Below are 26,452 nucleotides of genomic sequence, written 5' to 3' on the forward strand. Positions count from 1 at the left end.
CTCAGCGGGGCGAGCTGCCAATCGCGCCGCCGCTTACACGGCGGGTGGAGGCCGCCCGCCAATGGAGCGCCGGCTCCGTGCTCTTCCTGTCGGGCTCCTCGGCGACGCGCGCCGGGCTCAGCCAATAAGCGCGCGGCGGGCGGTGATGGGCGGCGGGCGCGGCCCGTGAGGCGGCGCGGGGGGCGGGCGCGGCCGGAGGGGCGGCGCCCGCGAACATGGCGAAGACGTACGACTATCTCTTCAAGCTGCTGCTCATCGGCGACTCGGGCGTGGGGAAGACGTGCGCGCTCTTCCGCTTCTCCGAGGACGCCTTCAACGCCACCTTCATCTCCACCATCGGTGAGGGAGGGCCGGGCCGGGCCGGGCCGGGCCGAGCCGAGGCGAGGCGACCGTCCCGGGCCGAGGCGACCGTCCCGGGCCGGGCCCCGCCGGCCGGTGGTCCCGCCTGGCGCGGCCCGGGGCGGGCGGCGGGCCCGGCACCGGGCCCGGTAAGCGGCTCGTTCCGCCCGGAGGAGTTGGATTGCGGCGGACGCGTCGCCCGGCTCGGGCCGCGGGAGCGGAGGGAGCGGGTGCGCTGCCACGGGGGGCGGCTCCGGCGGCTGCCGGGGCTCGGTGCTGGGTCGGCGGTGGGTGCGCGGCCGGGCTCGGCAGGCGCGGCTCGGCCCCGGCCGCCGTCGTCTTTAAAAGGCGGCGGTCGGGTCGCTCGCCGGGTCCCGGCGGGGAGGCGGGCAGAGGCTCAGCCGGTGTCGCGGCGGCTCGGATCGCTCTTGGCTTCGCCGCCGAGCGTGAGCTGCGGTTGTGAACTCGCCGTTAGCTGAGGGGAGGGTGCGCGGCTCCCGAGAAAGCGAAGATCTGAGCAGGGAAACTGGAGGGGAAAGCGTTAACCTGGTCTTCGGCAGAAACGATGAGTAATTTAGTTGCTTCTCTTTTCAGGCATTGATTTTAAAATTAGAACTATAGAGCTAGATGGCAAGAGAATTAAACTACAGATATGGTAAGGCTTTTCTTCTAAAGTTGCCTGAGTTAATGTCTGATAACGTGGCGTCTGTACGGGGTGGGGCGGCGATGTTACCGTTAAGCTTTTACTCGGTTGTGCTCTTCAGCAGTTTATGATCCCTTTAGAAACTGAAGGGTGATTCTCAAGACTGGTTCAATGATGTTTAATTAAACCTTTTGGTGGCTTTGACTCGAGCGCGGTGGCGTAGGCGGTTTGCGTGAGCCCCCGTGTTCTGTCTGTTCCAGGGACACTGCCGGGCAGGAGCGATTTCGAACCATCACAACCGCCTACTACAGGGGAGCAATGGTAGGAGCGATACGGGTCACGCTGAACCCAAACCAGGTGGTTCGGCTTTCGCAGTCAAAGCAGCTGGGTTTAACGTGGAACCCACCCAACTGCCTGTCTTCCGACGTGTAAACTCTGCCTGGCTAAATATTTCCAGTTGTGCTCCCGTTTCAAGCGGTGCTGGAGCTGGGCTGGGACAGCGTGGGAGCTCCCGGAGGCAGCTTTCCTCCGTGGCTCGCTCTAAACGCGCGTCCCGCACACCTTACCTAGCAAGGCACAAACCGCCGTTAAATGTTACGTAGGACTGTAAAAACGGCCTACCGTAAAAACTTTTTAAACACAGCCTCTGTTAAGTTGCTTCTTTCTGCTGCGGACAAGCCCTTAACTCCTGCTGAAACAATTTATCTCCTTCTTAATCTTTAGGGCATCATGTTAGTCTATGACATCACCAATGAAAAGTCTTTTGAAAATATTCGGAACTGGGTCAGGAATATTGAAGAGGTAATTTCTCTCTTTACTTACTGAGTAATAAAGATGCTGTTTCTTCCTCCAAAAGCAGTTGAAACGTAATTGCTTCAGAAGCGTGAAGTTGCTTTTGAGTTCGTGCGCTGACGGGTACTTGGAAAATGAATTGAATGAAAATGGGTAATAACCTCTGGAAGGTCTCGGCTAACAGTCACTCCTTATGCTTGCGCACGAGAGCCGGCGGCGGGGGCTGCAGTCCCTCTAGTGATGAGGGGACCCAGCAGATGACGTTTTCCTGCCACGACAAGCGACGCGAGAGCTGTCGCTGTGCAGGACGCGCGCTGGGCTGTCGGTGCCTGCAGTGAGCTGCTGGGATGAGGGGCTCGGGGGAGCCCGTCGCTCTGCGGGAAGCGCTTGGCACCAGCGTCTCCATGTCAAGCCCTCGCTGTGTGCCTCATCTTTTTGACAATGTTTGCCTAAAACCACCCAAGCCAGAGCCCTTTCTTTGATCTGTTTCTATCTCAGCACGCCTCTCCAGATGTGGAAAAAATGATCCTTGGGAACAAATGCGATGCAAATGACAAAAGACAAGTTTCTAGAGAGCAAGGGGAGAAGGTAAGTGCCGTAGCTTTAACATATTTCAACTTGGGCTTCTCGGAGCATAAGAATTGCGTTCGTTACCGTCTGTATGCTGCTTTGGTACCTCGGTGGCATTTCTAAGCGGAACGGTTGAACGTTTCCCAAGCTGTAGTTGCAGTACGTTCCCCCACTCTGATAAAAAGATGAGTCCGTGTTACAAATTCTTGTCGGTTATCTGGTCGAGGTGTGTTAGGTGCAAAGCAACGGGCTGGATTTTTTCTTAGAAAAAGGAAGAAAAAGGTTGCTAGAGTTTGGGCATTTAGGAAATATCTCTCTCTGGCTGAAAGCCACGGAGAGGAGGTAGACAGGATTGTCCTTTCTGGCGTCAGATGTTGCTTAGTGCTCCTGCGCACTGCAGGTGTTACAAGACCGACAAGATACCTGTGCAAGAAAAAAGAGTTAAAGGAGCCGATTAAAATGTGTGCAGAGTGTAAAACAGCAGAACGAAGCCCGGTAAGGAGAGATGCTGGTAGGGATGAGGTCGAGTTCCCCATTCCTGCAAATTTTTCTGCTTGAGTAAATCCCCCGGTTGCTCTGAATCGCGCCAGGAGGGGCAGGTCCTGCGCGGCTGGCTGTATTTAGAGCTGTTCCTGCCGTTATCCAACTAACACGAAACCTGCTTTTGTTCAGCTTGCTGCAAGCTTTGGAATTAAATTTATGGAGACCAGCGCAAAAGCAAATATAAACATAGAGAACGTGAGTACCGTGACCTTTCTCTTCTATTTATTGTCGTATTTGTGCAAACAAGCAATAAGAACACTTGCCCATCCCGGTTGGATGCCGCACTCCGTTTTTAGACGGTTCAGATGGGTTATTGCACGCGTATCCGTGCATTCCGTGCAGGCGTTGTCTGACCAGCGTTACGCTAAATGGTGGAACGCGGTGCTTGGAGCATAACACAAGGGTGTCACGGCAAACTGCGTTAGAGCAGCGCGCTGAAAAACCCGGCTTACGTCTTTGCATTCAATAACGTGGTTGAGAAAGGGCGGTGTTTTCCCACTCAGAAAACTGTGCCCCGCCGGGGGTGGCGTCTGCCCTTGTGGCTTTCGGGCTCGGAAAGGGGGTAGTGGAGTTAGAAAAGGAGCGTTAAAACCTGGAGCAGGGGGGGAACCTGAAAACTTGACGTTCTTCAGGAGTTCGGTCTACGTAGAAACTCGGGAAGGCAGCTTATTGCTAAAGAAAAGCGTTAGAATATATTTTATTTGCCGTGTAACACTTAACTGTTTTACTTGTCACAGGCATTTTTCACTCTTGCAAGAGATATCAAAGCAAAAATGGACAAGAAGTTGGTGAGTAACTTTGACTTCATCCACGCTGTATTTAAATAAGAAAAAAAAACCAACCAAAAGCCAAATAGCAAGTACTCTTTCACAGCCTATAAAAAATATTTTGTGGTCTCTTCTGGGGGGGATGTACTGAAGGTCATAGACATTATTTATTTTTAGTTTCGTCAAGCTACGCTCTGACCTTGGCTTATAAAGAATTGTCTCCGCGTTTCAGGAATTAGCTGCAACGATTGAGGTTGTCTAAATAAAAGGATCTTTTGTTTGTTGTATTGAAAGTCAAGTGAGTGGCAGAGCAGTTCAACGGTACTTCTTGCTCTTGCAGTCTGAAAAACGGAATCGTATAAATTAGACGTGCAGGAGGCCCACCTCATGCTTCAGGGTAGTCTTCAAACTAGTGTGTTTAAAAATAGGTAAAGAGCTAATCTTTCTGATAACTTTTGCAAAAGCATCCTGAGAAACGATCGGGTTGTCTTTTGTACAACAAATAAACGTACATCGATGTCGGTTTGTTCCTTATGAGGTGAAGCTAACAAAGATTCCTTCTGCTTTTACTGAGAATTCCACCTTCGTGTGGCCGGACGTGTGCTGACAGAGCTGTGATATTTTGGGTCTTGCTGACAATCCCCGAGTGTTTTAGCAAGAGCCAAACGTGGCCTGTAATTTTTTTTTTTTTTTTTTTTTTTTTAATCTCAGCTGTCTTTGGGTTTATAGAAAGGAGAGGAATAGGCGCAGTGCATGTTAGTCGAAGCCAAAAGTAGCAGATGCGGTTCTCTGACTTCTTGTAGCGGCTGATGGAAGGCTCAGATAAATGAGTGAAGGCTCCTCTTGATTTTAGTAACGGGTTTTGTACGTGGCAGGCGTGATTCAACAAAATGAATAGCCGAAGTACGGATGCCAGATCTTACAACGATGCTAGAAGCTGTGAAGTACAAATAAGTAACGTAATGTTCTTTGCGTCTTCAGGAAGGCAATAGCCCGCAAGGCAGCAACCAGGGAGTCAAAATCACACCAGACCAGCAAAAGAAAAGCAGCTTTTTCCGATGTGTTCTTCTGTGAGGGACACGGCCTTAATCTGAGCATCTGCTCAGCTGAACTGGACTGTGCCTGCTCTGAGTGAGATTTCCTCTGTCTGTGGACTTAGCGTTTTCAACGTACCTTGTCACTTTGTGACCATCTGAATAAGAAATTGTTTATTTTAGTAATTGTCTGACTCTTCAATTTTGGAGACGAAACAAGTTTATTTTTGTCAGATTGCCACCGGGCATGTGTACTGTCTAGCAGAGGGAGTACAGATCGAATGTGACCCGTGATACAGCACCTTTGCTGACAGGCTTCAATCTTTTTGTTCATATCTGTAATGTATCCAAATTAGAAAGATTAAGTTACGATCAAAATAAGAAACTGAAATGCCAATATTAATAAAGTACAGGTATGTGTACGTGATACATGCGCATATCCATGTCTATAGATGCATATAGAAGGATGGCATCAAAACATCAAATAAATGCACTTAGTAAGCAGTAAGTACCGGCTTATACCTTTTCGGAAGGTAGAAGGAAGCTTTCTGCATCTCCACCTCTTCACTACTGCAGAGAAAATCCTTTATCTGCCTGTTAGTTATTCAGTTGCGCTATTCTAGACAATCCACAAGTACAATTGAAGTTTAAAAAGAAAAAAAAAATCCTCCTCAAAGGAATCTCTATTTTTGTAAAAAACCAAAGTGTGCTGTAAATATAATGGATCCTTACCGTCAGGAATTATGTTATCTGTGTTAGACTTGACCGTGCTTAATTAAGTACTCCAGACGTTTAGGCACCTTTAACAGGAGGTGATAGCTACAGCGAGTCCCACACCAACGATCTGCCGTCTGTTTTTAGAGAAGCAGACCCTGGTTCGGGTAGGGACACTTACTCAAAATTCGTAACGTTGCAATGGGCGGCTTTTTCTTCTCCGGTTGAGAATGATTCCAGATCTGTCATGGTGTAGTAGCTGATTATAAATTGTGACGAGAAAATGTATTGCACTGCTTCCAGTTGTGTGTTCTCATGCACACTTGCTCACATATGCAAATAAATGTTGCACATAAGAACACTTTCTGAAAACAGACTTTTTTAAACTGAGATTTGCCTTGCTGCTGTGTATTGATCATTTCAGATTTCAAGCAGCAACAAACCTGTTAATAGAGTGCATCAATGCAAATGATGTTTAGTCCTCAGTGGAAATGTTCTATGTATTTATTCCTATAAACACAGTCTATTTACATTCCGAGGTATAAAATGTAACGGCCAAGTAAAGCTCCTAGGTAGCTAGTTGCTCTCAGTTCAGAGGCTGTAAGCCTGACTCTTAAGTAGACTGACAAAAGGAGCCAGTAAGAGCCATCTACTTCAAAGTCTGCTGTCAAGGGATGGGAATTACGGTATATTTAATTCAAATGAACATATCGGCTGTGTCCTGCAACTCACTGGAATTGTTAACATGCTTTGTTTACATTGACAACTGCACTTAAGGGTAAAATTAAAGCTGATTTTGAAGTTAATGAATTTACTCACCAGTTTTGTTTCCTTCGAGTCTGTGGTATTATATTCTGGCCTCAAAGTAGCGCTCGTAAGAGATCTTTAACTACAGTAACAATCGGACTCATACCCAAACTGTATAAATCTGCAGCATGCAATTGGGCTCAACAGGAATACTGCCTGTTTTTCTAAGATGGAAAAAGGAAATTTTACTGTATAAGTTACTGGTTTATAAAAATGCATTTTTATATGCCACCAACTTTTTTTTTTTTTAATAGCTAGCAGATTACAGTGAGCTCTGTTCATGATTAAAATCATACGTAAAGCTTTCCTCTAAGTAGAACCTTATGATGGGGTTTTTTTGTTTACTTGTGGCTTTTTAGCATGAGGACTCGGTGAACATGCACCGTAGTGGATTACACGCAGATGGATTTGTAGGGTAAAAACCATGTTATGCTACTGAAGAGCCTTCTAGTCAGTATGTGCTTCAAAGTGTAGTTAATACAGAGCTGTGGATCGGACAAGCAATGCTTCTGTCTTGAGATAAGGATGCTTTTAAAGAAAGACTTTGTGTATGCTTCAAGAAATTGCTGAGGTGGAATTGGGGAGGTGATTAAGGCATGGTCTGAATGCTGTTCTCCTACACAAAACAGATCTGTTTAATGATTTGTTGCTGGCTTAGTAGTAAATGTGGATTGTCTCGCATCCATCCTTCTACTTTAATATAGCCAGACGTTGGCAGCCAGACTTATTTTTCAAAGTGACTGGACAAATAAGTGGTCAGCCTAACTTGCTATCATGGGCTGTCCACCACGATACTGGGTATTGCCTGTTGACGGTACCTAACTCGATAACTCATCTTGAGATGAGAAAGAAAACCACATTAATTTACGCGTGATGAAAACTCGAAGGATGGAATTGTGTTTTTCACTCCCCATTTTCTAAATCTTAAGTTACTCTTTTTGCATTCAAAGCTAACTCTTTGTACATGAATACCCTTTGTTTAAACTTATGCTGGTTGTTGCACATGTTTATGTACCTAATTTATAGCACGATTTCCTTTTACAAAATGATTGGTTTTACTCAATGAATAACTACTACGTTACTGCCTGATCTCAGGAAGTTTCCTACAGTTACTGTGACTACAGTCATCACTGTACTTTAGGGTGTAGAGACTCCACACGGAAATTAAATCAGCGTAAGCAATATGAAACCTAAAATGCAAATGTAAGACAGGAAAAGGTTGAAGACGCTGCGGTTGCATGTATGCTTGGCTATGTGTCGCTAAACACGGACATCAAATCTTGGATAAGTACAACGTGTATTGTACTCGTTAACATTGTTGGTGTTTCCATCACATAATTAAATTACCATGTTTTTTAAGTATGAATGTTACGGCAAACGCAATGATCAAAAGAGGTACTGCGTAAATACGTCCAGTAATGTATTTCTATCTAAGCTTTCTTTAAGGAGGAAAAAGTCTGAAATTGGATACAAAATTTGTAAAACTGAGGAATTTCAGTAGATACGAAAAACTAACAATGTACTTACTACACATTCTCAGTGTCTAAATGCCACTAAAATTTCAGGTAATCAATTAACACTTGGTTTGTAGAGAAACAAACCCATTTTTGAGCATGTTCTCAAATTCCCTTACTTTAATGAGTATCATAGAATTCTGTGGTTGACCTTATTTTTTGAGGCTGGTTGCAATATTTCAGATAGTCTTCACCCTTTCAGGTGTAGACCTGTCAGTAGCTCGTCTGTCAATAAATGGTGGAACTGCTGTTTTAACACTTTACCATTTTAACACTTGCGTGGTCTAGGTCCTGTGCTGATAGGCACATCTAATGTTCCTTGGCATCAGAGCCTTACGCCAGCATCAGACTTTCAGCCTCAGATTTATAAATCCTATGGATTATTGTAAGTCTCTTTACTGCTGCTGAAATGTATTTGGTCTCTCCTTTCATGTGAGATGCTAACCATCTCGCTGACAATTGTGAAGGGTTTTATTGTCGTGGTGGTGGTGTCTTTGGCTGATGATCATGCTCAAAAGCTACCGTGATTTCTTGTTCTCTCGGACTTGAAATGGCTGGGGTTTATGCTGGAGGGGAAATGGACAAACAGCTGTGGAGAGGCTGGTCTTCATTTGTACTAGAAGTTCACAGGGCTTGGGAAAGAGTGGTGACTAACTTCTGTCTTCATTTATAGGTTAAATAAAGACCTGTTCAATGGAACGCTAATGGTAACGTGCAGCCTGATTATTTCGGGCTGCCTTATTCTTTGACCCATCTCTTTCACTGATCATGGGAGTTTTTGTTTCTGTAGTTAATACAAGTTCAGCGGGCTGGTCTCTCTAGCCTTTCTGCAGGAATCATACACTCTACGTTGAGCGTGAGTTGGGACTTACGACTTTGTTTTGAAGGGAACGTAATGCATCCCAATATTTTTAAAAATAACTGTAAATTGTGTTTTTAGAATGACCACTTTTGGCTGCCACCCTTCCCACTTTACAACTGCTTTCTTAAACACTTCTCATTGATTTTCACATTTGTATTAAAAACAAAACTTGTTTATTACAGTATGTATGTTTTTACTCTGTTGTACAGGACCCTGAGCGCTGCATAAATAAACTTCTTATAAAAAGAGAGTTTTACAAACTTAGTTTGTCAGTCTTGTTCATCATTCGTGCCTATAGATTCTTGTGTGGAAAATAGGGTATTTCTAAAAATAGAAAAGAGGGACAGGAACCCCGGGTAGGCTCTTTTGTCCTTTAAAGTATGTTGACTTTTTGTTATAAATTCTGAAATGGAGAGCTCTTCTCTATATTCTTCTCAGAACTTGTAGTGGGCCTCTGGGACACGCTGGGAGAATACTTCAGCAAATTGATTCACTGGACCATTTGTTAAGACTGGTAAAGCTGATCAGAGGAGCTGCTTATGCAATTTTGATAAACCGTAATGTTTTTGAAACTATTTTCAGGGGGTTTTTACTGGATAAGGCATTTTCTTAGGAATTATTTTAGAAGCTATAATTTGATACAAGTTCCTTTACTACCTGGTGGTGTCTGAACTTTAAAATTTTCCCATCTGACTGTCTAGGCCAGATTTGCTCTAGCTGAGGGGGGGAATAGACATTTTGTTAAATTACAGGGAAATCTTGATGAAGAGCTTAATGAATCATTCCTTTTAAAGAGGTAAATAAGAGACAGAGTTCTCTGACTGGTTCAGTTACCAAAAATTGTCCTCTTTGGTCCTCTCATTTTGCTCTCTCATGGATGGTGAAGTATCTCGGGTGAAGTAGTAGTTGTTGAAGGTTCAAGAAGCACTTCCGCCTACATGTTTCACTAGCTTCAGATTCGAATGTGAAACGTGCTATTAAAAAAAAGGAAGTAATGATCACTCATGTATTGCTCTTCTCTATTCAAAGGGGTTCACTACAATTAATCCTAGGACTGTACAATAAATTGGAAACCTTATTTTGCGAAGCACTTGCAAAGAATAAGTACATTAAATAAATGCAAGATTTGAGTGCTGCTTTGTGCAAGACATGCATCAGAAACCATATTAAGACTACGTTACGCATTGAGCTGATCTCATACGCTTATCAATGGAGCCTCAGTGCTAATATTAACTTTTTAAGTTACAAGGACTTTTTGTCATGTAAAAAGTACATTGGAGGTTCAAAAAGCAAGTCAAGAAGCCTCCACACTCTTTCAAGAATCTGTTTTCCCAGTCTTTGTAGTGGGCAACTCTACTAGAAACTGTCAGGGAAGAGTGATGATCTGTAATGGCTGAGGAGACATAAAACACACACTTCAGAGACTTCTGAGAAAAAAAACTGGAGCCATTTTGTGTTAGAAATTAAAAGCAAATATTACCTGAGGAAATCTGGAGCTCGTGTTATCATATGCTGAAAGTCTTCCAAAGAAAGCTTGCCATCATTGTCCACATCAGCTTCGTAAATCACCTTTTCACATACAAGGCTAACTTCCTCCGGGGTAAGTTCATTTCGGGTTAGTTTGTTAACAGTTTTCTCTAGATCTGATTTGCATATGTAATCGTCATTGTTAAAATCTGACAAAGGAAACAAAATGGATTCAAAATGACAAAAGTCAGCATTTTACATGGTTGACTGCCAAGACCTAATAGGAAGGGTTTGGTTCCCAGGCCATAATGTATTTGTATAAGTAGAACTTTCAAATCAGAAATGAAGTCTTGCAGTTAGCTGTATTTGCTTGTATAAAAATGCAGTAACAAAATAAAACTCCTGGAATCATTTCTCCTTATCTTACATAAGGGTAACAATTGTAAATAGTTTAATGGCTAAACATAGTCCAGCCATAATTAAATCATTCTAGCAAATCAGTACTACTGAACTAAATGCAAGAAATAGTATGAAGTCAAAGGAAGAGAATGGGCTGTTCGATTTTGGTGAGAGTTCACTTTTTTAACATCTTTGCTGAATCATGTACAGTTTAAATCACAAAAAAAATGTTGGTTGGTTGGTTTGATATATTGTTTGGCTTTAGCTGATCATGAAGAAAGTAACTGAAAATGGTACTGCAAAAGTAAATCTTTAAATTTGTCCTTGGAGAAAAAGGCTAGAAGTGTGCTTCCCTGCCTCCCACCTCCCCCTACCAAAACCAGCCTGCAGATTTATGGGCAGCCAAATCCCCTGTGCTGCACTTTTCCAAGCAGCCCCTCAGACAGAAGTATTTCTTAAATGTTTATCAGCTCTTGAAAACTGCAGATAATTTCAGGTTGTAAATTTTGTAGTAAATCCTAATCCTAAACAAGTAAGAAAAGAGTAGAGACAAAAGGATAAAGAAGACCAGAAGTTTCTAGGAGAGAGAACAGGCATTCAAATGCAATGAAAAGAAGGGCTGTATTAAAAACATACCTAACTAGAAATCATTATGGTGGCAAAATGAAAATATTTTGCATCCCTACATGAAGCTGCAGGATTTCCCCAAAGTTTATTTTTTATGCATGTCTCACCATAAATTTTAAAAGCATAATAAGCTTTCAGGTCTCTGGGAGCCATTTCACTCAGCACTGAAAACATGTCCAAAAAATCATCTAAAGTCATATTGCCGTCTCCATCCTCTGAGAAAACCTCTGCTATCCGCTGGCGGAATGGATTGTCCTGGGAAACAGAACACAGGAGCAAGAGGGAAGGTCATCTTTACTAGCGTTTATTTCAGGACAGATAAGACAACTGGAGTGAGATTATTTTTGTTGTAACCCCTTTTTGGCAAATACTCCCCTTTCTGCTGTTACGTTCTTGTCTAATGTTGTATCAGAGGTAGACACAGCTACAGCCTCCTTTAACCTTTGTGCAATTTCAGGGTCTTTTCAGGGAATCACTAGAAGCTTCCAGAAAGACTTTTGACTTCAGTAGCCAAAATTCATTTGTATTTCAGCCTCCCAGCAATTAGTACTGGATGAATTATTAAAAAAGGGGCGAATAAACTGAAATGTGTCACTCGATTCCAGTTGTGTTCCTTGCTCTGTACCTTCAGCTCTGGCATGCTGCCAATGAGTTCATAGGGAAGTGTCATGTCTGGTTTATCTGTGTAGTCGAGTGGAACTAGCTGTGGGGCTAGATCTCGGTATCTGTAAAACAGTCTGAAATAGAAAGAAAGGCTTGTTTAGGGAACAAGGTATTTAGACCTCTGAGAACAATGTGTTTGCCTTTTCTGTATCATTCTTGACACTCTGCATCCTATACCAGATGGATGATAGCAGTCACTAAATAACATTTAGTATGCTCTGTAGTTGTTGGTGGAAGAGGCAGTATTAAAAGGAGCAACATAGTGTAACTGGTGAAAAATACAAAGCCTTCATGCTTACAGAACAATTAGGCGAAAATGCTTACACAGGTCAGGCAGCCAAACCACTAGATACTGTGTATATGAAAACAGATTTTTACAAAGTTTCAGGTTTACTTCTACATTGCCAGCAACAGTATTCAGGCACCTTGTGTAGTTACCATTTAGGTGTTTATGATAACAAGACACAAGACCTTCAACCTGAAGGTCCACCTCATCAGTTTCCAAACACACAAAAACTTGTGGCACGGCGAAAGGGATCTGTTTTCCATGTCCACAATGAATGTGACCAAAAATAACGGGCTTCAACTGGAGCATGAAAGATTCAGTTTAAATGTCAGAATAAACCCTGAATGTCTAAAGCCATGGGCAGGAAGAGAGATCTGGGACCAACTCTACCAGGTTTTTATCCACCTCAAGTATCTTCCTGTTTTTCCATAGAACTCAGGTTCAAGAGGCAGAAAATGTGCGTAATAATTTGAATGTATTCACCACTTTTTCAGCGTGCTATTTGCTTCAGTTCTTGTGCTAGAGTAAGGATCCCATTCACAGCTGTTATCAACAAAACAATAGGACAGAATTTTAAAAGGGATCCTTATCAATAATAAATGTCTTATTCATGACACAGTTATGGTTCTGGCCTCTATTTACTATATGGCAAGGCAGACAGATTTCAATTATTACAGAACCATTCATATTTTATCCTGTATAGAATGCATACACAGATATCAAGGTTCTAAAGAGGGACACGCTCTGTACAAAATTGTCACTTGTGCTCTGCCCTTCAGAGAAATTAGCAAAAAATGTGTGATGACATCTTGAGAGATGCAGGAACTGAACACTTCCCTTTCTGTTAATGTGGCCAAAGGTTAGGAAAGGCAAATGCAACTTCAATATTATGTACGTTACCATCTGGGTAGGTATTTTTTACAAAAGGAGAACAAGTTGAGGTTTTCAGTGAAGGCTCTCAGCCCCCCGTGAACAGAATAGTGAACCTGCCTTTATCAGATCCTTTGGCCAGAGATTAAATGGCGTCTTCAGTGAGGTGTATGAAGGCTTTGGGAAGAATGCACCTTAGAGTATCAGGATAATTATGTACATGAAGACATGAAAAAAAAGTGAATAAAATTTGACACAACCATTAAGGTTTTCATAAAACAGGCAAAGCATCCCAAAGAATAACAGTATACACTGAAGCATTTGTCATAAAACAAGGTGAGGGGAACATGGATGTCACTGGCAAAGTATGCACCAAAATATAACTTGTTACGTTTCTTTCTGATAGAGACTGGTACCTTAATGCAAAATTCAGAATTCTGGCTCAGTTTAAGATAGATAACGTAGGTTTTGTACATAAAAACCAACAAAAATGTTCAGATCACTTTAAGTATCACTTTAAAGGTATTGCTTTAAGTTTGTGTAAATCAATTTTAAATTTCTTTTAAAAAATACCTCACCCTCTACGTAACCGGTCTTTATAGCAATCTCTGTACTTTACACAAAAAACGCACACACGAGACTCACCTCAGAATTTCTTTCCTTGTAAAGAATGTGCAGTCCTATGAAATAAGAAAAGATATAACATGTAATGACAGTTTTTAGCATGCATTGGCCCAAACTTTTCCAGTACAGTGACTTAAATGGAGTTATATTGTAATATATGTGGCCAAGCATTAATGTTCTTTCTTTCTGGCATGTAATTAGGAGTATTTTATAACCCTTCTTCTTGATGTAAGAATCAAACTATGTTACTAAAATCTTTGCTGTAATTTAGTATTCCTACTTAGTAATTTTTAAAAGAGATTGTTTAAAAAAAGCCCTCACCATTATTCAATGTTCTGTCCAAACAGCCATTTAGTTTGTTTCATACCTGATATGCATCCAGTTGCTCCTGAGTGAAAATGGTTTGCTTGTTGCCCATTTCTAGCTCTGAATGCTGACTCTTGTCCCATCATTCTTTCCTCAAAGGCACCTTTATAGGAGGTCTGGATATTCAGCTATTAAAAGCTGCAACAATGAGGTTCAGGTATAGCAGAGGATCAAGTAACCAGCTTCCCTATTGCACAGGCTGCAAAGTATCATAATAGGAGCATTTCATCAAATCTTTAGTCTGGCTGCTTAAGGCTCTGACCCAGCACCACTCACCTGTCTCCTGTGTGCACAACGAAGACTCATGTTACAGTATTTAGCCATGCAACTAATAGCTGCTTGATTGTGTCTTTGAGGGAGCAGGTAGGCTTCATGGATCGTACTTTTTCATTCCTTCAGATATGGTAAATTACCTGAAAAGTGTTAGTAATGTCTTTCTTCTTTAAGAATTAACACCAAATGCTAGAAACTGGTAATGGTGGTAGTAACCCCTTGTTCTTTCCTCCTCACTTTTCCCTATAATATGTATTGTACACTAATGCTAATGGTAGTTTGTACTGGAGGTAGTATCTATAAAGTTCGCTCACTGCCTTTATTCTGCATTATCTGTTAATACACATTACCACTAGTTAACGATTATTAGCGTGACATGATACATATATATTGATACATATATGGCCTTTACATCGAAAATATGTGTGAGCATATAGTTCATACCTGTGAACAGAAATGCCATGTTACAGGCTGCATGAAATATGAAAAACAAGGGTAGGAGGAGGGAACTGACTGCACAACTACAGCATGTGGCAGGCTGCCTTATTTATTGATCACGGGCAGGCTGTAAAATTTTCATTTCTTGGTCATTCCTACCGTCTGGCTGGGTGGGCCCCTCTGTCCGGTGGAAAAATCTATTCCCCTCAGGGAAGGAACGCCGGCCTCACTCATTGGCGCGCCTTCAAATAAGCAAAGAATATTCAGACTTGTTCCGTTCGGCATGGAACAAGGTGTGTGGGGCGGGCTGGGGCGGTTTTTTCCTGGCGCAGCCCGGATCTCTGAGCTTCCCTCTCGGGGCGGCTTTGGCTTGTGGCGGTTTTCCCTCACGGGGGGGAGAGGACACACCGTTGCCGCGGCAACGGCGCCGCGCGCTGCGGGACCTCCCCCGCTGCCGCCAGGGGGCGCCGCAGTGCGGCGGGCGCCGCGGCGGAAGAGCCATGGCGGACTACGAGGCGGTGCAGCGCGGGCCGCTGCGGCTGAAGGGCAGCGGCGCGGCCCTGGGGGCCGGCAAGCGGTGAGGCGGGGGAACCGGGGGGGGGGGGAGACCGGGAAGGGCAGCCGGGTCTGGGCGCTGACCGCCCTCTGCCCGCAGGAAGAAGAAGAAGGCGAAAGACAAGGCCCAGATCCTGGAGCAGATCGTGAGCAGCAAGAAGCAGGAGGAGGAGAAGAAGCGCGGCCTGGACAAGCGGACCCCGGCGCAGGTGGCCTACGAGAAGATGCAGGAGAAGCGGGTAGGGCTGCCCTGCCTGGGCCAGAGCTTCTCTGGGGGTTTCGGGGGGGGGGATCTAAAACCCCCAATTGACCCCTCAGATGCGGCCCCTGAGGGGCTACGAGTGCTGGAAGTAACCGGCCTCTCTTGTGTCTTCCTCCAGCAAATGGAGAGGATCCTGAAGAAAGCGTCAAAAACCCATAAGCAGAGAGTGGAGGTAAGCTAAATTATCCCGATTTATTCAGGCCGGTGTGTATTTATCAGCACGCAGGCTCGTTGGGCGGGAGGAACCGTTTCGCCTTTGTGAAACACAGAAGCGGGGAGGCAGAGGGTCTTGCGGTTGAACGGTGGTGATGTCCGCACCAAAGAGTAAACGTTTTTTTTCTCCTTCTCTCCCCTAGGATTTCAACAGGCACTTGGATACTCTGACTGAGCATTACGACATTCCTAAAGTCAGCTGGACTAAGTGAACGGACTGCTTTTCAAGGCTTTGGATGAGGAGTTGTGTTTTGTTTGTATGGGACAGGGTTGCCATGTAAATCTGTGTATTCTCCATATTGAATGTTTAATATATCTTCTGAACGTTTATGACTCTGTACTTATTTCATTGTTTTGGGTTTTAAAACCAAGTATCCAACCGAGCATCTTCTTGGCTGATGAGCTCTGATTTACAGAGGTGCAGAGGGCTGGGGGTTTTTTAGTGGGATTAAAGCCAAAATCAACTGCTGGAAAATGTTCCTTTATTTGTTGGATACTAACAGTTCCCCTTTTTAGAAGCGAAGAGTCTGACAGTCTCATGTAGCCTAAGCTTCCCTTATAAGTTGTAGGAATTGTATAATTTCTTTCTATCTAGAGTTCTTTCAGAGGTGGGGGGTCTGCTGTAATTTGCAACTTTGATGTAGCTTCTTATTAAAATGCTGCTTTCATCCTTTTTTTGGTGCTGACTTACCTAAAAAATCAGGGGCAGTGCATGGGTGAAAGAGTTGTTTGCGCGTGGAGTTTTTGAAGTGCCTCGCCTGCCTTTACAATTCTTACTCCCTTTGAGAGATGACGCGTATCTTGATGTTTAAGATCCTAACATGCCTCTTAAACCCGAAAATTGTTCTTAAACCCGAATATCGTCCACTCTGCTGTCGCTCGTTGGGCCCTGAGTGCTCAGCATCTGCCCGGGGGCTCCCCTGTGGGCTGCGGCCCCTCGTCCCGGCGCCGTTGGCGCCCAGACCCGCTCCCGGTGCTGTTTGGCCGCTGTGGGACCGATTCCCAGCGGGTAAAAAGACCCCGCGGCAGCTCACACCGGGGCTATTTAACACTCGGTGAGCACAGATGCTCTTCCGCTGCCGCGGCGGAGCCCTGCGCGTATCCCTCCCCGCAGCAGCCGGGCCTCGTTTCGCCGCTTCCTGCCGGAAGTGCCGGTGCGGGAAGCGGAAGTCGGTGTGTCTGCGGCCGGGCGACACGGCGGCCCGGGCGGGAGGCGGCGGGGGGGCGATGTCGGCCAGCGCCGTCTACGTGCTGGACCTGAAGGGGAAGGTGAGGCCCGGGCCGCGGGGGGCTCTGCGGGGCCGAAGCGGAGGGGCCTCCCTCGCCCCGGGCTGCTGAGGGGGGTCGGGCACGCTCCGGTCTGTGAGGGGCCCCGGGATGGTGGGGGTCCCCCGGCCCCCTTGGGGTCCGCGGCAGCCGCTTTCCCCTTCCCGGCCCCTCCTTGCCGCCAGCCCCAGTTCCACGTGGCGCTGCGGGTCCGGGCTGCGGCGGGGGAGTCGTGGCCCGTGTCTCCTCTTGGCGGGCGCGGGCGCCGAGGGAGGTGGCCGCCGGCGCTGAGGGAGGTGGCCGCCGGCAGCAGAGGTGCCAGCGGGGCCCTTGGGCGTCCCACCTGGGGTAATGAACCGCTGCCGCGATCGGAGGTAGCGTGGCTCGGAGGAGTTGCGTGTGTTCCCATCTTAAAAGCGTTATTGGGGCGTGTGCAGCAACAGGTGAAGATTAACTCTGGAAAATATCGATACATGACTTTGCAATGGAAGATTAGGACTTGCATTCTAATCAGCAAAGTATTTTGGCATTGTGATTCGCGTTTACACTATGCGTAGGGGCTAGAGTGAAGCTTGGTGACTTTTTTTTAAAGTTACTTGAAGAGGCCTTCCAAATATCTTGTGCGTTAGTCTTGCCTGGTAACATCATCTCATGAAAGAGGAAAAAAATGCAAGGATTTTGTTCCTCTCTTTATAGGTTCTCATCTGTCGGAATTACCGTGGAGATGTGGACATGTCAGAGGTGGAGCATTTTATGCCAATCCTTATGGAAAAGGAAGAAGAGGGGACGCTTTCTCCGATTCTAGCACATGGAGGAGTTCGTTTTATGTGGATTAAACATAACAACCTATATCGTATCCTTTATACTGCAGATAGCTCGCATAGGTTGATAGGCCAAGTGCTGCCATATTATTTTCGTTGTTTGTGTCTAAATGCAAAGCTAGAGAATGGGTGAAGTGGCATAAGGAGGCTCCGTTAAATAAAGCCATTTTATGCTTTATATAGTGTAACGTGCACCGGCAGCGTTGGGTGCAGAAAAGTGGTTATATTAATTTTACTCTAATAAATTATTTCCTGAATGCTTCGTATCTCATTAGACCAGAGGTACTGTTAATTAATTAACTCTTGGGTTTTTTGGCCGACTCTAATTGCCTAAAGGCTTTTAAAAATGCACTTGGTAAACATTTTTGCGAATGGTGACTTTGAATGCCCGTTCCTGAACATCCTTTATCAGTTGTTGCAACTTCTAAGAAAAATGCATGTGTATCACTGGTGTTTTCATTTTTATATAAAGTAGTTCAGGTGAGTATGAAATTTCAAAAGTCACCTCCCTCTTCTTTTCACTTCAGTCTAAATCTGATCTAAATAGAAGTGCGTAGAGCTTTCACATTTTTAAAGAACTCTATGGTAATAGTGTTTTTACTTTATATTTGATTATTTTGTAGAACTATCTTCCTAACCACTAATAATGGAATTGATATTTTGTAGCTGAGTAGGCAAAGGATGTGACACAACGCTGTAAGTAGTTGCACAAGACCCGAGAACGCAGAGGAGAATTGTGGACTTGATGCATGAGTAGTGGCATATCATATAGATTCTCTGTTTGGTTCATCTGTACCTGGCATGAAAAATATTTTCTCCAGAAGAAATATTTTTTTATAATAGTTAGAGTTGCTTCTAGGATTCTCTAGGTCTCTTTTAATGGAGGTGGGTTTCCTGAGGCTAATCTTCAAACAGAATGCTGTTTGTGAAGTATGGGGTTTGGTTTGGGGCTTTTTAAAAATTATTATTTTAGATGCAAGAATACATTCTGAATGCGCTGTACTTCCTCAGTTAATGTCCTCCTCCTTCCCCTCCCTCCTGTCATTTTGTTTCAGGTTTTTTCTGAATATTTCAAGGAGTTGGAAGAAGAGAGCATTAGGGATAATTTTGTTATTATTTATGAGTTGTTAGATGAGCTTATGGATTTTGGTTATCCACAAACCACTGATAGTAAAATTTTACAAGAGTAAGTATCATTCTGCATCACTTACAGTGACAAACTCCTTGGAAAGTTTTGAGCATTCTTCCATACGCCAACAAATGTTCCGGCTTGGTCTAGTTATCAAAAAAATTAATTTTTATTTTTTCATGCCAATTATGTGGCTGTGAAGGTACATCACTCAGGAAGGTCACAAACTTGAAACTGGAGCTCCACGTCCACCTGCCACTGTTACGAACGCTGTTTCATGGAGATCAGAAGGGATAAAATACAGGAAAAATGAAGTGTTCCTGGATGTCATAGAGTCTGTTAACCTTTTGGTGGGTACCTTTAACTTTTGATGAGAATTGTAACAAGAAGTGTTGAAAAGGGCTTATTGTCTGAAAACCTGCAAGGGTACAATAAAAAGTCAGACTGACTCTGGCTAGTGTCCTGTGATGCTCAAAATAATGTCAGTCATTAAGACTGAGCACCCATAAGGACATCCAGTAGACAAATAGCGCTTTACTTGAATGTATTGCTAATTTCTGGTATGTTCTTCACCGAAAGGGTTGTCGGGCATTGGAACAGGCTGCCCAGGGAAGCGGTTGAGTCCCCATCCCTGGTGGTATTTAAAAGACGTGTAGATGAGGTGCTTGGGGACATGGTTTAGTGGTGGACTTAGCAGTGCTGGGTTAACGGTTGGACTCGATAATCTTAGAGGTCTTTTCCAACCTAAACGATTCTGTGATTCCTTTCCTCTTCCGTCTGTGCCCATCACCTCCCTGACCTAATTCTACTCTACTGGATTAATTTCTCAGGAGAAAGACATCCAAGAAAACTTGGGACATGGGGATGGGGTGGGAGTAATGTTCGATGTCATGACATATCACATCACAGCAACCTTACCTTTCTTTTCTTCTTTGTTTAGGTCAGTGCCAATGGAAACGTATTACGGAGTGAGATAGTTGGATCTATTAAAATGCGAGTCTTTCTCTCGGGAATGCCAGAGCTGCGCCTTGGTTTAAACGACAAAGTTCTCTTTGATAATACAGGCCGTGAGTATTTTGGCAATATCTCGGTGATCGTGAAAGACGTTATCTGAAGTCTTAGGTTTTGGGATGCTTGAGGTTCAGCTGAAAGGATTTGTTCTAAGATGATAGAAATACTCCCTTTATGAGTGTAGAAAACCATATCAGGTCTTGTGTGACAATACCAAGCAAAGGTGGAATACCGTGGTAATACATGGTAACCATCTGGGCTTCCTCATCTCTTTTTTTCACTGGGACTTCTGTAGTCCTAAAAACCTATAGCGAGCTGAAGAAAGTATTGGCTAAAGTGTCAGCAGACAACTACTTTGCTGTGTAACTGGCTGTGATGAGACTTGGGACATAATTTGTGTAGCGCCTTGACATCTGTATTCTCTGCTAGGTGGCAAAAGTAAATCAGTAGAACTGGAAGATGTAAAGTTTCACCAGTGTGTTCGTCTCTCTCGCTTTGAAAACGACAGGACGATTTCCTTCATTCCGCCCGATGGAGAGTTTGAACTCATGTCCTATCGTCTTAATACCCACGTAAGTCTGGGTGTATGGATCTAGACTATAGGATTTTATTGTATGACAGTGTTTTAGATTGCAGGCAAAATTGCTAATGGCTTTCTCTTAATTCTGTTTTATTTTTTCTTAAAGTATGGGCAGCATAGTAGTTTTCAAGTCAACCGTTAATAGCAAAGCTTTGTGCTCGCTCTTTTTGGAGGAAGTGAGAATGAGTTTAGCAGTAACTTGGCAATAGGTCTCTATATTTTCAACTACTATTGAAACTGTTTCTGAAATACAGTTCCTGTGATGACTCTTTTTTAAGTTAACTACGTGATGAAATGTCAGTGCAGCAATTCATTTGTGCTTGACAACAACAGTATTTGTCATTTAATTGTATTAGAGTATGCTAGCCGCATAAGGATAGCTTTCCTTTCAGAAAAGGAAAAATTCAATATCGAGAAGGTCTGCAGTATGCAACAGGAGACAACAATGAAAAGTTTGGTATTATTTTTTATTTTAAGGGCAGTAGTTTGAATTAGTTATTTTTAGGGCTTGTCATAGTTCAGTCCCTAGTGTGTTAAATTATCAAATATTGTGGAATGCAAGTGTTTGTTATTAGGGATTAATCTGAGACATACCTTTTTAAGCCTATAATTCTTGTAACACTTGGTCGTTGGTATATCAATGCTTGCTCATTTGTATTTTTTTTTTTTTTAAATAAAACCACAACTTGTTTGTCATTTCGAACACCACAGACTTTCTGTTTTCTGTGGGGTTCACGTGTTGAGTGTCTCTTTAGGGGAAGCAACATTTTCATGACCCTATCAAAGTAAAACCTGCAGCTGTTAAGTGTTTTTCCCCCTTTAGGTAAAACCACTGATCTGGATTGAGTCTGTGATTGAAAAACATTCCCACAGCCGCATCGAGTACATGATCAAGGTCAGAAGTTCTAAAATAATTATGGCTAATTTTAGTCTTCTCTTTCATTTGTTTTCAAAGCTTGACCAGCAGCGTGTGCATTTTTGTACAAGTATTTAGTTATTTCTGTGGGACTTAAATCTTTTTGAAAACTTCATTTGTAAGTCACGATCTCTGTGTTACAGTTCTGTTTCTTGGTATGTAGACTGGGGTGGAGGGGGATTGTGTGTCTCGCAGCTCTCTGAACTCACTAGCGTAATGGAAATATTTAGAGGCCTGCTTTTCTGATTTTTTTTTTTCTTCTTTTAGGCAAAAAGTCAATTTAAGCGTAGATCAACTGCCAACAATGTGGAGATTCACATTCCAGTTCCAAATGATGCGGACTCGCCAAAGTTTAAAACCACTGTTGGAAGTGTCAAATGGGTTCCAGAGAACAGTGAAATTGTCTGGTCCATTAAATCTTTTCCAGTAAGTGTTATTTTTAGTCTTACTGCCTAATAGTGTAATAATTATTTAACGTTAATATTTTATGAACGTTCAGACTCTGCCGAAAGCAAATTCTAATGGTATCAGACAAGTCGTACTGGCCTCTTCCTCTTTTCCCTTGGATGAAGGCTTGGAACTTGCTAATAGATGTTTGAGCTCTACTGTTGTTTATATTTTTTTGTTTTTAACTGGGATAATTTTTCAGAACTAGGTTAGAGGGCAGATTTTGGAGCGATATCTGTGGATGGTGTAATCCCTTGGCCTAGATTTAGCAGCGGCTGTTTTGGTTTGTCAGACTGTGCTGCATGGGGGTTCCATGAGCGTGAGCTCTTTCAAATGCTAATGGTGCGGTAGTACAGCTGTCTGTCACCATTTACTCAGGATGGTCAGCGGCACCCTTGTCTTTTGAGAATGAGGCTGGAAGAAAATGAATTATGCCTCAGGTAGTCCTAATTTGATCTGCATCTTTAAAAAAAAAAAAGTATTTTTAAAATAAAAGCAAGTGCTCACTTCTAAGCCCTAGAGAAGAGCTGAAATGAATAGTGGAGTTCAGCAATTGGACGTTAAGAAAACCACTTCTATCGTTGCAAGTTTCTTTTATTTTTTGTTTCAAGAAAAAAAAAAATCTGTCCTTTTGGGTAGGGTGGAAAAGAATACCTGATGAGAGCTCACTTTGGACTTCCCAGTGTTGAAGCTGAAGATAAGGAAGGAAAACCTCCCATTAGTGTAAAGTTTGAGATTCCGTATTTCACCACTTCAGGAATCCAGGTTAGTAGTTGAAAATAGAAATACTGATAAGTTAACATGCTAGGCTCTTAACACACAAGTTTTTCTCATCTTCTTGATGATTCCCGTTCAGTGTTACCCATAAAACATATTTTTGACCAAAAAAATTTTTTTCTTTTTTGCTAAATGCTGCTTGGCTGACATGGGAGACTTTATTTCTTAACACCCCTTTCTTTCCAGGTTCGCTACTTAAAGATAATTGAGAAGAGTGGCTATCAGGCTCTCCCGTGGGTTCGTTACATTACCCAGAATGGAGGTAAATGGAAGGCAATAGACTGTAGACGTCTCCAACTTGCATCTTTTGTTTCTCCAGCACACACCTACAAATTGAAACACACAAAACCAGTTTGCTCATATTCTTGAGTATTAAACTATATGGTTTAGTACATGTTAGATTAGGGTATGCTGCTTTTTCCAGTCACCTTTCTTGGTGTCTTAATGAAAGACCCTATGGGATAGTTCAGTAATGCTGTTCAAGTATTTTGTAATTAAGCTGGGATTCGGTGAGATTTTTGGAATGTAAATTTAAAAAGAAATTGCTCACACGTATCGTTCTGCCGGCTTTAAGATGTATAAGACACTGTCTACTAAAAGATACTAGATTGTTAGCAAGTGAAAGTGGGGGGGTGGGGTTTTTTTGCTTTTTGTTGTTTTTCTAATCTAACTTTCTGGCATGGAAGCATGACTGCCTACAATTACCTTAGTCACTTTAGAGCTCATTATCATGGCCATTCTAAGCAAAGCTCTGGTTTTATTTTATATCACTTCATCCCAGTTTGCTGATCTGCTTTACTACTTTTAGCGAGACAATTTACTAAAACTGGTTTTTGGGTTGTGTTTTTTTTCCCCTTTACAGACTACCAGCTTCGAACACAGTAAAACACCTCGCAAGCACCACAGACGCCAAAACTTCAGGCCTAGAATTTGTTTGCAGAAGCTTCTGTGGTACCGAGAGCCGTGAATGTTGTTGCCAAGGGTCTTGTTTCTGCAATCTTGGATTGGCAGGGGAAAGATTGGAAAAATTACTGTTTTCAATAATGTGTTTGAGCATTTGAACCATTAGTATTGATTGTGTGAATATTTATTTCATTCTTAGAACATGCTGATCTTGCTGCTAAATACTAATTACATTAGGAGTAGCAGTTACCTTGAGGAGCCAGGAATACAGAATGAACCTTGAGAATGTTTTGTCAATGCCTTGTCCGTTACATTCGCAAAGTTTCTAGTATTCGTATTTTAGGATCTCTAAAGACATTGGCAGCATTATGCTACAAATTCGGGAGACGATGGTGCAATTAAATGACTGCTGAACACTTGGTTGTATTTAGCCCAAGGTATTTATTTTTTTCGGGGCATATGGGTGCCTTAACTCATTCAAAGCTCTGTTAACTTATAAAAATTTACGGAATATGAGTTAAAACTATCTGAAGTCCAAAAGTACCGTTTGCTCTTGTTGCATGGTTTCAAACCAATTAATCCGACAGAACAACTTCAAGTGAAGGGTTTGGAAACAAAAATAAGGGTTTGTTGAAGACTAAGTTAACTGAGAACAAGAGATCGCAGAAGTAAACGTCTGTGGGAACGTCTCTGTGGAAGCGTGATGATTGTTAGTTCAAGGTAGTCGAAATGCAGACTGAAGAGTTTCAACCCTGTGATACCCCTATGCCAATTGACTAGTATTTGCCTTTTTTTAATTTCTATTTGTAAAACAAGTTCAAAACTGTAATATGTAGGCATAAGACCTTAGATTAATTATTAAAAAAAAAAAAGACCAAAACAATTTTGGAGGCAATGAAATTTGGTAGGAAGATTGGTTTTTTAAATTATTATTTTTCCAGACAATAGTAATGTACTCCAACCTCTTCCTGAAAATCAGTCGTTGTTTATGAAGAGGCCGATAAAAATACAGTTGCCATCTTTCTTCCAGCTTGCCTTTGTGTTAATTTAGGGCAAATATTTCCCTTTTTTGCTATAGTTCGCTAGAATTGTTTAACTTTATTTGCCCTAAGGGGGATGCTTTCTTTCTCAGTCTTTTCCGTTTGTAAACAGTTATTATTATTATAACTTCCTGGCAGAATGGATAACAGTTGAGAATGTTATACTTTAAAGGTATTATTTTTTTACATGCCGTTTCATTTTTTTTCTGAGAAGCTAAGATTGGCATGGGTGTACATAGTTATTTTGGGGTTTTTTTTTCAGAAGAATTTTGATGGTTATCAGTATTTTCTTTAAACAATTTTTAGACCGTTTTGGTTTGAATTTAGTGCTCCTGACAGATGCTAAACTTAAACCATCAAAATCTAAATACATGTCCTCAAATGCGATGTAATACACTGGGCGCGAGGTTCTCCGCACCACTCTGTTGACAGTCCTTGACTCTCCCACAAGATTGAGAAGATATTTCAGTCATTGTCCCCAGTAAATCCTTGTAGACTATATACAGAGATACACCTGTGTATACAGTATATACTATTAGCAAAAACCCAACTAAATTCCCTTGTGATGCAGCTGCTGTAACGTTACAGGAAGATCTGCCTCAGAACGGGCTGATACCTGAAGGTATCTAGGCAATAACCAGACAGCTGGCTAGGCAGCGATAGGTGTGGGCACGTATATTCTGGAGTAAGGTTACTGTATTTGTCACCCAACAAGCTTGATGTTGAAACAAATCATCTTGTTCAAGATTTTGGTTCCACTACTCATTTTCATTTGAACAATTAAGCGTATGACTGGACTAAACATTTTTATATTAAAACTGTAATTGGTTGACAAATCACTTCCTGATGACTCTGTTCTTCAAAGTGTTCGCTTTAATTATTTGCCTGTAAAATGCGACTCAATAGCTTCATTTATTTTCCTGTCGAAGGTTGTATCTTGCGGACCAGAACAGTGTCTTCTCATATTTTGTCACAATTTGACTCTGTTGTGATGATGGGGCGTCAGCCATGCTTGTCCAGGAAGTAATAAAGGGCAAAAAGTCCTCTTTGGATCAGTTGCACTTCACTTGCTCTTTTTTCAGGTTGATCTACACCAAGCTGTAGCTTCTAATCTTAGAGTACCCTCGGTTGTTCTAATATGAGGCCTGGATAAGTGGAACTGAGCTTCATAAAAGCTGAAAGTATTCATATTCCCGATTTGTTCACCAACTGCTGACAAAATCTTTGCTTCCCTAGTGTTCTCTGCAAAATTTGCCCATGCACCATAAAATTAGTGCTCATTATAGCACCCTCTTTTTCAGAAAGCAAAAAAAAACCCCAAAACCCACCTCTTCATCCATTCACTGTTGAAATGTAGGGTGTCTGTGTACTTCCACAAGCATAAAGGCAGAAACAGGGAGATGCGATGTTATTCTAGCACTAGCTCTTGTTCAAGAAGTAACTTTTTTTTTTCTAAGTTTTGTTCTTAGAGCAACTGCTAAATCTTTCCTACCTTGGTGGCCTCTGTTCTCTGCCTGATGTGGAGAAATGTAAATTTGATGGTCTGCCACTATGTTACAGGTAAGTGCCTAATATAATACGCTTTTAAAAGACAATTTGCATAATTCAAATAAGCAGTAAAGTGCCTCATCTGTGTTTTCAGCTCGACGTGGTTTCATAGCTGTGTTACCTGGAATTTGGAACATTAGAAGTCTAAACTTCTTAGGTGGCTCTGAAAACACATCTCTGTTCCTAACACTGAGCCAGCAATGTTTACATGCTCTCCGCAGTTTTGTTTTTGTAATAAGCTGGGAAGCAGGCTATTTTTTTTCTCAGCAAGCTTAAGTGTGTTTCCCCTGCTCTATGCTTATAGGGTAGAGCACTCGTCCTACCCGACCCTCAAGGCAGAATGGTGGGCCCTCGTCTGAGGGTAAAGGCCGTGGCTCCAGCTGGGG

General features: G+C 42.8%; 4 protein-coding genes across 6 annotated transcripts; 3 read left to right on the forward strand and 1 right to left on the reverse strand.

Annotated features, from left to right (window-relative positions):
* Positions 1 to 203: 203 nt before the first annotated feature.
* RAB8A (RAB8A, member RAS oncogene family) lies at positions 204 to 8,833 on the forward strand. Of its 2 annotated transcripts, none has more exons than XM_076359073.1 (8): positions 204 to 339; positions 934 to 994; positions 1,243 to 1,303; positions 1,706 to 1,783; positions 2,273 to 2,362; positions 3,017 to 3,082; positions 3,625 to 3,675; positions 8,027 to 8,833. In XM_076359073.1, exons 1-8 carry the CDS (start codon positions 216 to 218, stop codon positions 8,129 to 8,131), a joined length of 636 nt encoding a protein of 211 aa, XP_076215188.1. In that variant the 5' UTR covers positions 204 to 215; the 3' UTR covers positions 8,132 to 8,833. The 2 variants fall into 2 exon arrangements, with proteins under 2 accessions (XP_076215188.1, XP_076215187.1); XM_076359072.1 differs by lacking the exon at positions 8,027 to 8,833 and adding an exon at positions 4,636 to 6,208.
* Positions 8,834 to 9,522: 689 nt separating this feature from the next.
* Positions 9,523 to 14,022, reverse strand: CIB3 (calcium and integrin binding family member 3). Of its 2 annotated transcripts, XM_076359074.1 has the most exons (6): positions 13,889 to 14,022; positions 13,543 to 13,577; positions 11,704 to 11,815; positions 11,186 to 11,333; positions 10,066 to 10,261; positions 9,523 to 9,559 (listed from the first exon to the last, which is right to left on the reverse strand). In XM_076359074.1, the coding sequence occupies exons 1-6, from the start codon at positions 13,937 to 13,939 to the stop codon at positions 9,538 to 9,540; spliced, it is 564 nt and encodes a 187-aa protein (XP_076215189.1). In that variant the 5' UTR covers positions 13,940 to 14,022; the 3' UTR covers positions 9,523 to 9,537. The 2 variants fall into 2 exon arrangements, with proteins under 2 accessions (XP_076215189.1, XP_076215190.1); XM_076359075.1 differs by lacking the exons at positions 11,704 to 11,815; positions 13,543 to 13,577.
* Positions 14,023 to 15,081: 1,059 nt separating this feature from the next.
* On the forward strand, positions 15,082 to 16,301 carry FAM32A (family with sequence similarity 32 member A). The gene is made up of 4 exons (XM_076359070.1): positions 15,082 to 15,175; positions 15,254 to 15,392; positions 15,534 to 15,587; positions 15,772 to 16,301. The coding sequence occupies exons 1-4, from the start codon at positions 15,099 to 15,101 to the stop codon at positions 15,838 to 15,840; spliced, it is 339 nt and encodes a 112-aa protein (XP_076215185.1). The 5' UTR covers positions 15,082 to 15,098; the 3' UTR covers positions 15,841 to 16,301.
* A 493-nt stretch (positions 16,302 to 16,794) lies between these two features.
* Positions 16,795 to 25,573, forward strand: AP1M1 (adaptor related protein complex 1 subunit mu 1). Its single transcript, XM_076359118.1, has 12 exons — positions 16,795 to 16,897; positions 17,591 to 17,747; positions 18,128 to 18,195; positions 18,771 to 18,901; positions 19,047 to 19,194; positions 19,785 to 19,911; positions 20,285 to 20,427; positions 21,259 to 21,330; positions 21,619 to 21,777; positions 22,438 to 22,563; positions 22,762 to 22,837; positions 23,438 to 25,573. The coding sequence occupies exons 1-12, from the start codon at positions 16,856 to 16,858 to the stop codon at positions 23,458 to 23,460; spliced, it is 1,272 nt and encodes a 423-aa protein (XP_076215233.1). The 5' UTR covers positions 16,795 to 16,855; the 3' UTR covers positions 23,461 to 25,573.
* The last annotated feature ends 879 nt before the right edge of the window (positions 25,574 to 26,452 follow it).

This window comes from Aptenodytes patagonicus, chromosome 25 (genome assembly GCF_965638725.1).
Source record: "Aptenodytes patagonicus chromosome 25, bAptPat1.pri.cur, whole genome shotgun sequence".
Lineage (NCBI taxonomy): Eukaryota > Metazoa > Chordata > Aves > Sphenisciformes > Spheniscidae > Aptenodytes > Aptenodytes patagonicus.

What these genes read in the sequence shown, in the direction of transcription:
- RAB8A (XM_076359073.1), top strand. Translation starts at nt 216, where the DNA reads ATGGCGAAGACGTACGACTATCTCTTCAAGCTGCTGCTCATCGGCGAC. An exon ending in AGAATTAAACTACAGATATG is followed by an intron (nt 995 to 1,242) that starts GTAAGGCTTTTC and finishes TGTCTGTTCCAG; the next exon opens with GGACACTGCCGGGCAGGAGC. An exon ending in CTAGAGAGCAAGGGGAGAAG is followed by an intron (nt 2,363 to 3,016) that starts GTAAGTGCCGTA and finishes GCTTTTGTTCAG; the next exon opens with CTTGCTGCAAGCTTTGGAAT.
- CIB3 (XM_076359074.1), bottom strand. Translation starts at nt 13,939, where the DNA reads ATGGGCAACAAGCAAACCATTTTCACTCAGGAGCAACTGGATGCATAT. An exon ending in ACAAGGAAAGAAATTCTGAG is followed by an intron (nt 11,816 to 13,542) that starts GTGAGTCTCGTG and finishes TTTCTATTTCAG; the next exon opens with ACTGTTTTACAGATACCGAG. An exon ending in GCAGCATGCCAGAGCTGAAG is followed by an intron (nt 11,334 to 11,703) that starts GTACAGAGCAAG and finishes TCTGTTTCCCAG; the next exon opens with GACAATCCATTCCGCCAGCG.
- FAM32A (XM_076359070.1), top strand. Translation starts at nt 15,099, where the DNA reads ATGGCGGACTACGAGGCGGTGCAGCGCGGGCCGCTGCGGCTGAAGGGC. An exon ending in GCCCTGGGGGCCGGCAAGCG is followed by an intron (nt 15,176 to 15,253) that starts GTGAGGCGGGGG and finishes CTCTGCCCGCAG; the next exon opens with GAAGAAGAAGAAGGCGAAAG. An exon ending in AGAAGATGCAGGAGAAGCGG is followed by an intron (nt 15,393 to 15,533) that starts GTAGGGCTGCCC and finishes GTCTTCCTCCAG; the next exon opens with CAAATGGAGAGGATCCTGAA.
- AP1M1 (XM_076359118.1), top strand. Translation starts at nt 16,856, where the DNA reads ATGTCGGCCAGCGCCGTCTACGTGCTGGACCTGAAGGGGAAG. An exon ending in TAAACATAACAACCTATATC is followed by an intron (nt 17,748 to 18,127) that starts GTATCCTTTATA and finishes ATCCTTTATCAG; the next exon opens with TTGTTGCAACTTCTAAGAAA. An exon ending in TAGAGTCTGTTAACCTTTTG is followed by an intron (nt 19,195 to 19,784) that starts GTGGGTACCTTT and finishes TTCTTTGTTTAG; the next exon opens with GTCAGTGCCAATGGAAACGT.